Genomic DNA, 16,551 nt, shown 5'->3' with positions numbered 1-16,551 from the left:
CAACTGTAAAAAAAATATATATCTGTATCTTCTCTGGATGCTACGTAAAAGGATTTTCTTGGAATTGCTGGCCTGTCAAGGAAGCTATGCTTTGTTGCATGCTAACTTCATCCACGCTTTACTTCAATTCATATCTACTTGTATGTGAAAACTTTAGTGTTTTAGGTGGACTGTTGAGCTAGGAAACAGTCATCGTTGAAGGAGTGGATCTTTGGATTTTGTTGAACTTGGAAAGGAGGGAAAGGAGGAGAAAGAAATAGGTGAAAGTGGAATCAATGACACCATATTCAAAATACCGTGGTCAGCATTCAAATGATTTCTTAATTAAAATCGTTCACGCAAAGTTGATTCTGTGTTTCATCATTTATTTGCAGTAGTAATGTAGGTTTATGATGACATACGGATTATGTACTAGGAACACAATTTGTAATTTTTACACAAATCAATGATCATTAACTGTAAGTTTCTTTCACAGTAACTGTAAAGTAACTCAGTTACTTTCAAAGTACCAGTAACTGTAACAGAGTTACTTTTTAAATTAGTAACTTACCGAACACTGTAAATAACATGTAGCCTAAGTTCAAAACAGTGCATACTTAATCTTCCTGGTGCTGTTGTATAGTACTTTCCAATCGCTGACACATTGTACTGCGGGTTGTTATCATTTCACCTTACGTGATTAATAAGACATTTATGCCTCGAATACTATTTCAATGGAATTGGTACTTCATTGCTGAACTTGTTACTTGATACTGTTGATGTCTATACAAGTCTTCTAAGTGTTCCAACCACCCCATCACAAGGAGATTTTCTGTGGTATGTGGCAAGAAAAGCTCCATTTGGAAAAAACTTCAATCAGCACAAATGTGTATTATTAATTCTTACTTCATATTACGTATCTCCGTGAAGAGTATAAAAAAAAAATTCCATATTGAGATAAAATGCACAAAAAGAAGAATGTTCTTGAAGAAAATTTGCTAAGCTTGGGAATGCTAATGACTATGATTATAATATTTTTAAAAAATTGAAGACAGTTATAATATTTTTTAGAAATTGAAGACAGTTGAAACTAACTTAGATAGAGTGGAACTTCGATTTTACGTTGTTCAAGGGACCAAGCTGAAAAAACTTAGAATGCGAGAAAATGTAAAACCGAGGAAAATTTGCTATGTTGGGACCACCAATATTGAATGTAAAATGCAGGGAAATGTAAAATCGAGGAACTTGAAATCGGGGTTCCACTGCAATTATTATTTGTAGGTTTTAATTAATCTATAAATTTTGGATAGGGAAAATGATTCCCTTTGCCCCCACCAAGTTACGCCTATGATTACCTTCACACATAGTGAACAGAAATTTTGAATGTTATACCTCAAAACATATTGTACTTCAGACTTTGTGCTAAATACATAAGTATTTTTAATAAGATTAACTTTTAATGCAAATGATTTTTTTATCACCCTGTCTCTGAACCGCCCATCCAAATTTTTCCATCAAGCATTAGTACCCACTCTCAGCTACCTGTATATAAAATTTGGGGGAAATTGAAGGGGGGGGGGGCATTGCACGAAATTCGCTCCTGAAGTTAGTCATTTATTTTTCTAAAAAAATACATGAAACTATACATAAAATACATGATTATTGATACACTGATCAGAAACCTTATTTAAATGAAAGCTTACACTATCCTGAGCAAAAGAAATCAAACTTGAAGTTTCTACGGCAAACCTGAGAGAAGATACTATAATTTATAGCCTAATGCGTGTCATTCAAAGTGGAGCCGCAAGTAGCGTACAGGGAGAATTTTAAAATCGCGTAATTTCTGAACCCCTTGACCAATCTAAAAAAAGTTGTCATTTTTGTAATCAGCATGAAAAGTTCTATAAGTATACTGAATTTCATCAAAATCGGAGATGGTGGGTGACATTTTCACAAAATTCTGGATGATTTGACATGGAATGACCCCATCCTTAAATCATAAAATTGAGAATGAAATGCTGGTAAATATTGTATTCCATACACAACGGATTTGAAAGTTGCAATTTTTTTTTTTTTAGTAAAATAAACAACATTAAATTGTATTAAGTTAAGTTTAACACTACTTACGTGAGTGAGTATGAAGCTTTTTTGGAACAACGTTTCAGGGTCCAACTGCCCCCTTCATCAGGTTCGTAAATATTTTCCTAAGCACTGAATATAGTGCCATGTTAAAAAGTGTTAAAGAGGATTAGGTTCAGGGTAGGGTTGAAAACACTTAACACTATCCCTGACACATTCCTAATTAAAAAACTCCACATATTAAAAATCCCGTAAAAAAAACAACACCTATTTTGATTGAAACCACTAAAAACTGGAACACATGAAATCGATAAAAACCCACGTTAGTTGCAAGGCCAGCACTGGTGAACAACACCAATCTGATATGAGGTGAAAGCTGCTTCCCCTCCTATTACGTCACCATTCTAGCACAAATTCTCGTTCCTCACCAGCCGCTCGGATATCCTCCGGAGTAACATGAAAGCCGATCTTAGGTTCTGTTTTCATTGCCTTATCCCATTTTTTGAAAAGTCTAACCCAATCTTCTTACAAGTTGCCATCATCCTTGTTAAGTTTAGTACTCCTCCCTATACAAATATTCGCGGCTTCATAAACATTTCTACCTAATTTATTTTCCTCTTTCCTGATGACCTCTCTGTAAGATTTTATGCCCACTTTTAATAATATGTTCTGATAACCCTGTTTTGGGGACTCCTTCTCTGATGTCATCATCTCCCCCCCCCCCCCATCTCGCGCACATGCTTCTTCCCGTCTGACCAATATACTCCACAATATGTGGAGTTTTTGAATTAGGAATGTGTCAGGGATAGTGTTAAATGTTTTCAACCCTACCCTCAACCTAATCCTCTTTTAACACTTTTCAACGTGGCACTATGTTCAGTGCTTAGGAAAACATTTACGAACCTGATGAAGGGGGCAGTTGGACCCTGAAACGTTGTTCCAAAAAGCTTCATACTCACTCACGTAAGTAGTGTTAAACTTAACTTAATACAATTTAACAATATTTATTTTACTTAATAGTGAGTAATACGCACCAAGCTACAATATGTTATTTAATTTTTTTAGTAAGATCTGTTGCACTTGTAGTAAATATCCAACTACACTGGTAGAATTTTTTTAAAAAAATAGTAAGCTTGGTTGTTTCAGTGATTCTGGAAATATTTTGAATGCTGACCACAGAAATAACATCCATTATCCCCTCACGGCAGAATTTTTCACAATTTCAACAAGGTAAATTTTGATTGTTTAGATAATCTCCACTATTATTATACGTACACATTTAACACACGAAATTACAAACCTCGAATTCCTGAACTGAACACCAAACGCTGCAGATGAACAGACGGCTCAAGCACTGATGTCGAACTCTGTGGTGAAGATGTTGAGGATTTACTGTTCACTGACAGCCGGGCAATTTTCTTTCCTGACCTTCCAGCTACATCTGACATCTTTTCGGCCCTTGGAGATGTTTTATCAACTTTCAATACTCTTTCGAAAGATTTCTTATGAGGAAGTCCTTGAGAGAGGACCTTCTGTTTGGTCACTTTGACAAAATCCATATCGCCTGACCCTCTAGCATGGGAGTCCGTCTTCATCTTCTTGCTGGGAACAGAAAGACTTTGCTGCTGGGTTAGTTTTGGCATCTGCAGCTCATTGGCCGACTGCATCGGCTTTGGTCGATCTTCAGTTTTTTCATGATGGGACCTCTGCTTTGGATGATCCTTCAAAAGAAGTACAGGTTTTATTGCAGAGTGGCCACGGTTATCTTGCTGATCTATGCATCTAACAAACCAGGTTGCATGCTTCTATGAAAAGCAAACTCACTAGGAACCTCCACATCTTACAATTATTCTGTTTCAACAGTCCCTTCTCGAATATTCATTGCTTTCAGGTGCATTAGTTTTAGTGGTAACAAATTAAAATAGGGATACTCTGTATTAAAATATTCTCGTAACCACCAAATACAAATGTAATCAAGAAAGTTCTTGTCAGTTTCCGACAATGTCAAATGTTCCTCAAGGGTGGCCACTCTAGGATGATGATAAAATTACAGTATAATTCCCATTGTATCTAAAGATATGTGCTTGGTGATTACGCGGAGATAGATAATTCATTCTAATGAGAGTTCAAGTTTCATTTTCCATGCACTTTTTGTTCGTGATAGATTTTGTCACCAGTCTGGTGGCTTTGTCATTTACATGCCTGACAAAGAAATCAGACAGGTGGCTAAAGTGCGCTGAAAAATGAAACTTGAACTTGTTAGAATTAGTACATGTCACAAACACAGAAAAATGAAACTTGAACGTATTTGAATGAACTATAATTAGCAGTTTTCAAGCCGAACTTTCTAAAAATTCAAGGGAACAAGCAGATATTTTCTCTATTTCAACCTTACGTAGTACCGCCTTTCACCACCCACACACATACACACACAAATATATTAATATAAAAGGTATGTATGATTCCAAATCTAATTCAATTCAATCAAACGGTAGGCTATAGATATATTTAGAATATTTAAATTAAGGTCCAGAATTTACATTTGCCATTTCACATACTCCGACTTGAAATACATCTACAAACACAAGTCGCAAATGTTACGAGGATATACTAATCTATGAAAAATTGTTAATTGTACAAGAATTTCAAACTCAAATTTAACTAATCAACTTCAAGATATCTGATCTTACAATAATATTCCATTTGTCATATTGTTCTGCAAAGTACACTAACAAAGTAAATGGATTAGGGCAATTCTGTTATTTTCCACACAGCTTTCTTGTCCATCATCAATAAAAATAAAAGCTAAACTGAAAATCTTGCCTCAGAGCATTTATAAATAGGAATAAATTCAATTGAGTTTGGATTAATAAAAGTTGCAATTTTTCACGTCTACGGATAAAACATTCACGCAGAAACCCCGGTGAGAAGCCACCATGTCCTCACACTAAGAGTTCCAACTTTAGACAGATAAGACAATAATCATTGTTGGTGAGCCTATATGAATTTGACCAGCAGGTTTGGTTGATGAAGTTGAACATCAGTGAGGACAGATGAGGCGTGGGTATTGCAAACAGCTTAAAAGCCTCTATGCTGTATGAATTTAAACTTTGAGCAATCTCAACACAGTGGGAAAGAAAATGTACCACGTACATGAATGTGGTGAATCGTTTAGAAGACTCAAGGATGGCAATCAATCCTCGAAGATGCAACACGTGCTGGAAGACAACAGCCACAGAAAAAGATGATCTGCAAGCAGAAATTGAAGTGAACAATGGTCTAACACGAGATGACCGGGAGAAGAATTTCATGCCAGTGCAGAAACCATTCCACAACACCTCCATCATCTTGGCAAGCTGTATAAGGAAGGTCGATGTGTCCCAAATGTAAGCTCCAAGCAGATGCCTTTATTTCCTTGCTGTCACGTCTGAAGAAGGGTCCCTCTCTGGACAGAGTGGCGAAGTAGGTTCTTCACAGGAGCCTGTTCCAAATCAACTGAAACCACCACTGCATCAAAAGAATGATATGCTCTATGTTTGGAGAACTAATCAATGCAACTGTGTATCGTGAACACCTGGAACATGTTCCAAAGAAACTGAAAAATGTGACAACACTTGTAAATCACAAAGGAGGTGCTCTACTTAGCACATAAAGCAAGGCTACATGTGTCGCACCATTCTTCGTTCACCTTGGATGGAAAGACTGATACATCCACCTTATAACCCAGACATTGCACCATCCGATTACCATCTGCTCTATTCACTGGACAACCACCTTAGAGAATGACAGTTCTGAAACCTAGACAACATGAAAACCATACTTGATGACCTCTTCAGTTCATGTTGTTTATGGAAAGAACACCCTGTTCTGGCAGAAATTTAATTGAGGATGTTATTGAATATTTTAATCAGCTTAGGGTACAGGCACACTCATCTTGTTTTTTTACAAATTATATTCAGTGTGTCTACAATTTTGTAGAAGCAAAATTCCCAGAGTTTTCCAGGTTTTTCACACCAAGTCATTGAGGCAATTTATGTATTTAAACATATGCAAGGTCCCTATATATTTAACTGAACACTACACTTAGAATCCCACAATTTTAGAATATTCACTTCACATGTTAAATGTAAAAACAAGAAGGGAAACTGAATAGAAATTGGATACAGGTATTGGGGGCAAGCTCAGATATAATAGTTAACAATTACTTTTTAATAAAAAAAATATAATTATGGCATAACTAATACATAATTTCATAAACTTTAGTAACATACATATTAATCATAATGTCCAGTGCTTGAAAAATCTTCTTCAGAGCTAGGCACCAGGAAAACACCTAGTAACAATTGTGCATACTATAAGAAGCTGAGCATCACCGAATTCAAAATATGGCTAAATCATGTGAGCATTTAATTACAAAGTGCTTGCAAAGAGACAGCGGGAAGATTGAGTAGGGGACAGAGAGTAAAAAATTGTTACTGATTCTATGGAATGTTTACAACATTGATGAAAAAAAAACAACTTTTACACTGTACGTCAATATGAACTTAGAATCTTAAAAATTTCGTACATAAAATATACCAATTGTAATATAATTAAGCCTTGTTTCCATATTAAAAACACTAAGATACTGACCAAGGCAGTTTATTAAGATAAAAAAACACTTAACAGGTAACATTTCAACCCTGTATCAGGGTCTTCCTCAGAGGAAGAACTAAACTAAAATGATGAAATATACTACACACAGAAAGATTACATACACATAGCAGGGTCAATAGCCACACAACAACAAATCAAGTTGACAGTCCTTATCTAGGAAGATTTCTCCAAAGGAATTAAACATATCACCTCTTGACAGTTGACTAATGGGTCTACTACACTGACAGGTGATTGACAGGTCAAGATTAGCAAGAGTCTAGAACCACCTGTTTACCACTCACCCACTCTTCCTGCCTTTTTGGATGTGGATGAATACCTCCTCCTCCATCTCCTTCTGGACCTGTCAATCACCTGTCAGTGTAGTAGACCCATTAGTCAACTGTCAAGAGGTGATATGTTTAATTCCTTTGGAGAAATCTTCCTAGATAAGGACTGTCAACTTGATTTGTTGTTGTGTGGCTAGTGACCCTGCTATGTGTATGTAATCTTTCTGTGTGAAGTATATTTCATCATTTTAGTTTAGTTCTTCCTCTGAGGAAGACCCTGATACAGGGTTGAAATGTTACCTGTTAAGTGTTTTTTTTATCTTAATAAACTGCCTTGGTCAGCATCTTAGTGTTTTTAAAATATACCAGCAAAACATCGCAGTCGCATGGCTACCTGGATTTTCCGAGCCCTGATAATGTCTAAAAAATGCAAACCAAAAACTTCAACTTGAAAGTGATAGCCACTTACTATAGTAGATTTCTACATGGAAGTAGTTCAAAATATAACTCCTTCTCCCACTTTTCTACTGTAACTACTGGTAATACTAAGTATATCAAACTGAAGTATATATTGTCAACAACCATTTGAAATGTCTTGCTTGTCCTTTTTCACTTAGTTCAAAAACCTACCTTTAGTGCACTCCTACAAAAATGTTGATTTTTCCCATAAAAACAGTTAATTTCCCTTACATTTCCAGAAAAAATAAATTCCTTGATTTTTGCAGGATATTTTGCAAACTAGTGCAGTTTGAGGCAACCATGTATGGCCATTGCCTGCAGGTAGCAGATGATATTCTCGGAACAAACCTTCTCTTCATTCTGTGCATCTAGTACATGTCCACGCATTTGCACAAGTTTCAGAAAATGTCCTAAGTCAGCAATAAGCTGCATGAAAGTTTTAAGTCGTGGCATGTTGATACAAAGAAATCCTCTGCTAATTTTAAGCCAACAAACCCAAAGAAACAAATGCATTACTGTTTTAAATTTATTCCTAACTGAAAAACATGTAACTTACCCCTCCATTATTCTGATCCGTTAGGGCATTAATCTTCAGCATTTTAGCAGCTTCGAGAAAACCAGGCAGTTCTTCCTCTCGCATGCTGACTTCACCTCGATACATAAATTGCAATATTGCCAGGATATCTCTGTAGAGTACATTCTTCAAAATTACAATGGGATGTTTACAGGGGTTTGCCTGAAAGTACAATGTGGTCGGTCTCAAACATATATCTAGAATTCTACATAATTTTCTAGGAAACTCCTTCTAACTAGCTCACTACAATGATACCAATACTGAAAATAAATCAAGCCTGATCTAGTAACAAAACATGGTACTTATCACTAGAAAGCTGACATCAGAGAGGTGAAGATCAGAAGTTGTCATTGCTACAAGATTCATATCTAGTGAGCAGGGGGTCATGTTTTAAAAACACCACAATTTCTCTGAAAATTCACAAGAGAAAATAAATTTAATTTTTCTGTGTGTGGACATAATCTCAACCACCTCCACTTTTGTACACACGTTTCATAATATGAGTAATATTTTACACTAAATTATTACTATTAGTGGGTCATTTTATGACTCCACCCACTACTCAATAACTCTTTTCCACTAAATACGCAGGTATGTATTAAGAGTAAAATTTGAAGGTTCCGTAAAATATATGTACTTTTCTCAGAAGTCACATTGTTTTGTTTATATTTTCATTCTCACAGCGGATGGAGAATACTTATCAGTAGGGGCATGCATATTTCGTTTTTGACGAAAAAAACGAAATTTGAAAAAACACATTGTAGTGTTAATTTTTCATGTTTTTGAAAGGTGTGAGATGCATTTTGTGACCATGTTTTGTCACGAAATAATGCGAAATGAACTGCAAAAAGCGAAACTAACTCTTAAACACGAAATTTAGGGTTTATTCACCGACGCGACACCTTCTGAGGTCTGAATTATCCTGAGAGTTATGCAATTCCCAGAAAATTGATTAATTCTGCTGTTAATATTGGAGAAGCAAAAATGGTCTCTTTTACACAGAAATAAACTTAATACTCTGATAACTACATAAATGTGCTCTTAGAAGTGAAATGTTAATTCTGTGGAATAAGTGTAGTTTTTAAATCAAATTTAGGATTATATTCACAATTTTAAAACCAAAATGTCTTTTTTTTTATATACCACTTTTCATCCAATTTTTCACCGCCATAACACCGATATTTTATTTTATTTACCGCTTTTGTACCCGAAATTGACTCAGTTTTTGTACCGAAATTTTGCTTTTTTATTTACCAAAAATATGTGCCTCTACTTATCAGCAATGTTTCACCTTTGATATTTTACTATATTGCCCCTAGCCTATGTACTGAATCAATATACAGTGCCATTCACAGTCGAGTTGTCTGCAGAGCGGCGTCAGCTCACCAGGAGCGCATCTGCCAGCAATTAGATCCACAGCTGTAGGTTGACCTTGGCACTGGGCACTGCTGTGCTTCAGTATCCACATAGCTGATGTCGACCTTGCACGTGTTTGTGAAGTGTTAAGGTGTTTACAAGTGTTTTAGATTGTTTTGTTTTCTTTACGCGTTAGGTACTGGTGCTTTTCTGCAGTCAAATAATGTCACACTATCCATACAATTTAAAACAACGAATGTTTAGGTACAACTCTAAGTAATTATGAATTCTTGTAGGGTTAGGAAGTTATAAGGCATTTCCCAGCAGAATTCTCAGATGTTCCTATTTCACACAGAGACTGTGTTCGAAAACCTGCGAAAAAATTTAGGGAAAGGATTTGTTCTTGGGAAGAAGCAAAGTGTGAAATGACATGCTTACTGAGGAGAACGTAGACGACTTTAGAGCACGATTGGAAAATAATTCTAAAAAATCCCCCCTCCCTCGGATTGCACAAGAAACAGACATTTTTAAGTTGTCTGTGTGGCAAGCTACCAAGCTTTTAAACCTGAAGCCATACATTAGAAGAATTGAAAGAAAACATCAGGAGAGAAATTGAAGCAATTTCGGAAGAGACACTGATACATGTTAGTGAAAATTTGATAAAAAGATACCGTAAATGTGTGGATGTAGAAGCACATTTCCAACACCTCTTGTAACAACGTACATGTTTATTCTAATTGTGTGATCTTATTTCATTACAAAGCTAGAGTTTCCAGTTACACTTGCTGGCAGATGATTTGATTGTGAAAGGCACTGTAGAAACACACTTACAAACATGTTTATATGTTAAAAATGGATACTTAACATACCTAGTCATATTATAAAATCTGTTACAAAGTTAATAATGAACTACAGGCACAGTGAGCAAGCTAATGTATTAATATTTGGATGTTACAAAGGTACAGGTCTTGCCAACACAGAGCACCAATCACTGTTCAAAATGGCCACCTCTGGCCTTCACACAAGCCCGAAGTCTCTGAGGCCAGTCTTAAGTCGCAGCATGCACGGTCTCAAGAGAAAAGTCCACCACTGCCTTCACAAGAGAACGCTTGAAACTCGCAAAGTTTTACATGCCTCTTCCTACAGACCATGCCCTCCAAAATGGACCACAACCTGTAGTCCAATGGGCTGCTGGAGGGCCAATCAGCCGGAGCAATGAAAACAGGCACATTCCTCTGAAGCCACTCCTGTGTGGTCTTTGTCTTGTGGGCCAGTGCTGAGTCCTGCTCGAAGCTCCACGGCTCATTGTTGAACATGGTGTGGGTCAACAATTTCACAAGTGGCTCCAACACTGTCACTTGGTACACTTTGCAGATGTTTTCACACCATGTTCACAGAAGTGGAGGTCAGTTGTGCCATCATACAAAACCCCCCACTAAACCATTACTGAAGCGAGATGATGGCCTCTTGAGGATCCGTTGCATGTTTTCACGAGCTTCCTGGGATGTCGAGGCATAAATACGGTCGTTTTGATGATTGTAAGACTCTTCAATCGAAAAAATTTTCGTCCGTGAAAAGGATCCTCCTGTGGCCACGATTTGCTTAACGCTGAAGGAGTATTTTTGTTTTCTGCTTCCTCTGGACCTTAAGCTGTGGAGTGAGAAATTGACCAGTACTTCGCTGATAAGCACGGAGCCCTAGGTCACTTCAGAGCACACGCGACATCGACATTTTCGAAATGTTCAGCTCTGGAGCCATCACTGCTTGTTTCCTGACAGGATTTCGTCGAATCTGTGCCTCCACTGCTTTCACGAGCTTCTGGCTCCTCACGCTGCGAGGTCTATCCTTCCTGGGGCGGTCCTCCATTGCCCCCGTGTACAGTATCTGTTGATGGTCCGATGCATGAACATCCTGCTGATATACAGCTTTTTCAAAGTGTTGAAAATGTCCGATGGTGATTTGCCAACTTCATGCAGTGCGATTACTGCCACACGGTTCTTGCATACTCAATTCGACTCACAGTGAAATTCACCTCTCCGCTACCACAGCCAAACACACAATGATACTGGTTGTTGTTTGATCCAACACTGTGGAGTTACATTGCCAAACAGTGTTGCCATCCCTGTCAAACTTTGTAACAGAATTTATGATATGAATAGGTACATTAACAGCAGCATCATTTAATAATAAAACTTTTGAAATTTGCTGCTACATCACAGGGATAGTAATAAATATCTTGTATTCTATAATAATTTAAATGTTTCAAATATCAAATTCTATAGATTCTGTGCGTTGTATCAAACTGTCAACAAATGTATACCTCAAACCTCAAAACAAAGCAATCTGATCTCCACCTCATTGTTCATTTCAACAAAACTTTATCAAGTTTCCCTTGTTTAACAACAATGCTAGTTGAAACACTGAATATTTGCACTGCAAATTGTGCATTTCTGGCACACCACAGCTGCTTATGTCACTTTTGAACTCTAAGTTCACTGAAATAGTAAGAAAGCATGTTAAGAAGAAAACTAAAATAAAAGTCAATGCCTGTCTTGTTTATTTATCCACTGTGATAATGATCAACCCTTATGCTACAGATACACACACATTCATAATGGAAACACCAGTGAAGTTTATAACTTTAGTTTACATAATAATATAACAGCTCGGTGTCCCTTTTGATATGCTTACATTTCTTTGAATTATGTCTAATTGATGTTCACATGATAATGCTTCATGATATTATTAAGTGCATAATTAAAACTTCCGTATACTAAGAATGGGATAGACATTTCGTTACTTTATCAACATTGGTTAATGTAGCAACAATAATTTGGAGATTTTATATTTCCATAAATATTCTGTAATTTAGTGAAAAATTCTGCTATTTAATTTAATGAATGTACAAGAAAGAGTCAAATGAAAGCCTTAATTTGGTTTTGTTTCTTATCTAGTAGATTTCTGTATGTAGGGTTGCACAAGCTTGCTACACTTTAGCATAGACCTACTGATGATCTATATTTTGAGCTTTGAGTTAGTGCCTGTATACCTAAAGAATTAGTCTTTGGGGGTCCACGTGCAGTCACTTATGAGTCACTGCAAAGGCCTTTCTGCCCATCTGATTGCAAACTGAGGCTACTGTTGAATTTTCTCCTCCATTAGTAATTCATCATGAGAGTTGTGCGAATTACTCACAATTATAATTATAAAAACGTAAGCTTTTAATATACTTTTATAATCCATTAGTAAACTTGCTGGTGTGGTAAGCAAGCACAGAGATATTGAATTTTCATTTGCCAAGAAATTGCTGTAAGTTTTAGACTGACAGAGGCTACGAAAGCACCCTTCTTCACTGGTGCAAGTGTGTACAAGAGGCACCATCTTTGAAATGACAAAAATGGCATTTTCAAGGTCACTTGATTTGTGTTGCAGCCTTGAGGTCATTTTGTAACAGTTGATACACATGTAAATTTGAGCTATATGCAGTCTACCATACAATTTTTATTGGACTTTTTAACGTTTTTATTTGATTCTGGTAACAAAAGCACAATTTAAACATGATGGTTTCTTAAAGTAGGTCTCTAAATATGCAGTTTTTTCTCATAAGGCTCAATCCATTGCTTGATTTGATCTGATATTCAGCGACACTTTTCCGCCACTTTTGGCTAATTGCGATCATGAGGATGTCAAGGACACTCACAAAGAACAGAGACCCAGGCCTGGATTAGAACCTGGAACCTATGACATCAACTCAATCCATTGCAGTTACCTGCTTACACACACTAACTAATGATGTAAATAAACAGTTTAGGTTTTTCAATTTGGGACATTTGCAATTTTATATTGGATCATAACAATAATAGGTTCTCTGTATACGAGTACTAGTTAATATCAAACAATCTTTCACAAGAGTCCATCTCTAGCACAGAGAATACCAAATATAACCAGTTATTATTCAAATAATTTTAGGATTTCCATGTACCATACACAACAAACACAAATAATTGTACTCACTTTAAATAAAGACCTGAAATATGGGCTACACACTGACAACACCAGCTTGTGAGCCTGAACATACTGGCCATCACATGCCAATGTAACATCCATTAATTCCTCTACCTCCAACAAATCACGAAGCCCAGTTGAGAAGTTAGCGTGATAATCATTCCACAGCAGAATAAGCTGTTCTGTCTTATTATCTCCTGATCCTGCCATTGTTGACTATCAAAATTAGTTACTGGGTCCTGTAAAAAAAAAAGGCAAAATAAGCATTGAAATGTGATATTTATGATGTTTGCTACCTCTATTTGTGCAAGGTACATAAATCTTAATATTAAACCACGGCTAATTTATCTTCAGGGTAGGGTTCTTTTTGAGAATGAAACTGGACAGGAAGCCTTCCAATGGAGACGTTTAAATAATTATATTATCTAAACAAGGATACATGGATTAAGGATATTTACATAATAAGCTAAATATTGCTCTGATTCTGATTTACATTCAATTTGTATTCTTTTACAAATTTATTTCTTCTTTCATATTTTGTATAATCTTCTTCCATATATGCTTTCTTTTGTACTTCTTTCTGGACTTCCTTCTGGGCTCTTATGTAATCCATGGAACGTGGATCCTTTATTCCAATTCCTCTGGTATTTTCATATGTATGTTTCTCTCTTCACTAAGTTCTATTTTCACAAGCTGGTAACACCTCACTTTTTCTTCATTCACACCAAGTCCTTGAGGGTTACGAATTCGAGGGTGAGGGTTGATGTCTACGCCACCTATTTCTGCTCTTTGATGATTGAGGAATTCCTTTATTCTTTTCCCAGCTCTTTTACCTCGAGCTTTGGTCATTATCCTACTCTCCTCCCTTGAGGCAACGATTGGAACGTGCCAACTCTAAATAAGTACTACAAAGCGTATACTTGGTGCCAGACGACTGAAACGTGCATCCAAGTAGGTGCAACGGCTGCGATACGCAACCAAAGGTAATGTGGTTCGCGACTGGAACGTACCGCCCCTCGTATAAATCAAAATTTCCACTAAGGAGATGGTAAATCAAGCTAGCAGATTCGGGATCTGTTAAAAGACACGAATTTGTATCAGTGTTTTCACTTCTTTAGTTTTCCGGTATATTTACGTATGAGCACCAATTTAATTTATTAAGTATTTACATTAATTTATTGTTTTTATATATTTCCTTCATCCTCTTATAATGGATTCTATTATTGTTTTTCATCTTTCCAAATTACTCTGCGCTTATTTACACTGCCATTCACGTATCTCGTCTACTTTTTCAATCTTGCACACCTTGTGCTGTCATCTCTATTCCACCTCGGCAAACCATTTACATGAGTTGGTCCCATTGGGTACGTAACATGTTGAGCATAAAGCACACTTAAAACAAGCTTTGAAATCTGGAAATTTTGAAGTACTGGGATATTATATATATCACAGTATCTACAATTTTCAAAAAACAAAATTCCCTGACTTTTCCAGTGCAAGAAGCAAAATTTTTCCAGACAAATCATTAGGACAATTCACGTATTTAAACATGTGTGTAAGAACATCACTACGTTTTACATAATACTTGGCACCTATTGACTAATGGTAAATGAAGAATTATATATCAAAAACAAAAATTATAGCATAATTAATACAGAATAATAGTAAAATTTAATAGGCCTATTACATGTATTAATCCTAATGTCAAACATAACAAAAAAATTTCAACAAAAAAGTGATAAATGTCGCCTGCAATAATTTTCAATGTGTATCAAGCGTATTTATCAAAATGATAAAAGAATAATAAATTATTACGCATTTATGCATTACACACAATTTTATGGGGTTAATTATGGCATATTCATAATTTTTTTTTTTTTTTTAAGTACAAGGTGTACTGGCAACATATGTCGTGTCAGAGGACAGTACAAGGTGTGCCCAACATCTGCCTATGTTATTGAATCAATGCTCTGAAATAAGAGTTGAAATGTGCCATACAAAAAGATGAGTAGGTTAGGTGACGGTAAACAAATGGCTCCTCACAAACAAACAATCATTTAAGAGTTAAGCAAAATGAAAAATGTATCCTTCACGCTCTGTACCCCTCGAGAAAGTAAAATATTTTGCATGGTTTATGAAGATTATGTTATGAACGTTTTCCATTGTTTTTAGCTTGCAGAGATGTGTTATTGTGAAGTAAATAAATTACCGGCCCCTAGCATGAAGCAGAACAGCCCAAGGGCATCACACAAGCAAACATAGCACCCAACATGACATTGCATAACTGTTTCATAAAATTATTAAAAATATAAAGTAAAACATGAACGAATGAAACTTGTGAAACCAAAATAGAAGTAAAATTAGCATTACAAATGTTAGATTTATTGGTGTTTATAATTTTACATCGTTAAGTTAGGAGTGCTAAGTTTGATGGTGTTATCTTTAACACATGTCCTTTCGCTATTTGAGTGTGCATACAACAGTTTTTTTACTAATAAAAATCGGCGAAAGTACTCCAAGATGCCACGCAGGCTATACTGTGGCATCAAATATCTCTCTTAATTGTGTCTTCCGTATGCTGGAACCAATTTTATATTACACAAAAATCAAAACCTGTCTATTAAAATAAAGTTAAGCGTAATTATCGACGGGGTACAGTGGGTCAACGGCCCCAGGAAAAATTACATTCCCCAGAAAACACACTAAGTCAATGAAACGTGTGTGTTCAGCCACAAAATGAAATAGAACTATGTTAAAGCTTGACGTCCACTGAGATGCCGGGGCGATAACCTGCAGACTTCTAGCTGGAAATTCTATGCTTCAGTCCCACACGTTTCCTTGTAGTGGATGTTACACCATTTCATTTCAATAGAAGCAAACAAGTTTTGGGTACTTTAGTATTATCATATGGACTACCTCCAATTAGTACACTACATGTACCTAACCTTCATATCTAATTAGTACCCCATAAGAACCCAACCTAATTAGATATGAAGGTTAGGTTAAGTTGAGGGTAACAGTTAGATATAGTGAAAACACATTTCTTCAAATTTACAGGAGAAAAGACGGAAAGTACTTATGGAATTGAGTTCCTGTGGACTTTTGGAAGCTGGGAATAGTGTTTTTTCCATTCGTGCAACTTATTCGGCCAGTAAATAATGTAATTTTCGACACTAA

The 16,551-nt window shown here is 36.2% G+C and overlaps 1 protein-coding gene across 1 annotated transcript in view; it reads right to left on the bottom strand.

Annotated features, from left to right (window-relative positions):
* LOC146005016 (uncharacterized) overlaps positions 1 to 16,551 on the bottom strand; it is a 32,394-nt gene that overhangs the window by 12,154 nt on the left and 3,689 nt on the right. The window contains exons 2-4 of the mRNA XM_083144142.1: positions 13,384 to 13,613; positions 7,996 to 8,175; positions 3,359 to 3,779 (exon numbers count right to left, since the gene is read on the bottom strand). Of these exons, the coding sequence (XP_083000268.1) occupies positions 3,359 to 3,779; positions 7,996 to 8,175; positions 13,384 to 13,584 (802 nt within the window). The 5' untranslated portion in view covers positions 13,585 to 13,613. The remainder of the gene's footprint in view (positions 1 to 3,358; positions 3,780 to 7,995; positions 8,176 to 13,383; positions 13,614 to 16,551) is intronic.

This window comes from Lepisma saccharinum, chromosome 22 (genome assembly GCF_977018435.1).
Source record: "Lepisma saccharinum chromosome 22, izLepSacc3.1, whole genome shotgun sequence".
NCBI lineage: Eukaryota > Metazoa > Arthropoda > Insecta > Zygentoma > Lepismatidae > Lepisma > Lepisma saccharinum.
Note: the sequence above shows the minus strand (reverse complement) of the source record. Positions and strands in the feature narration are given on the sequence as shown.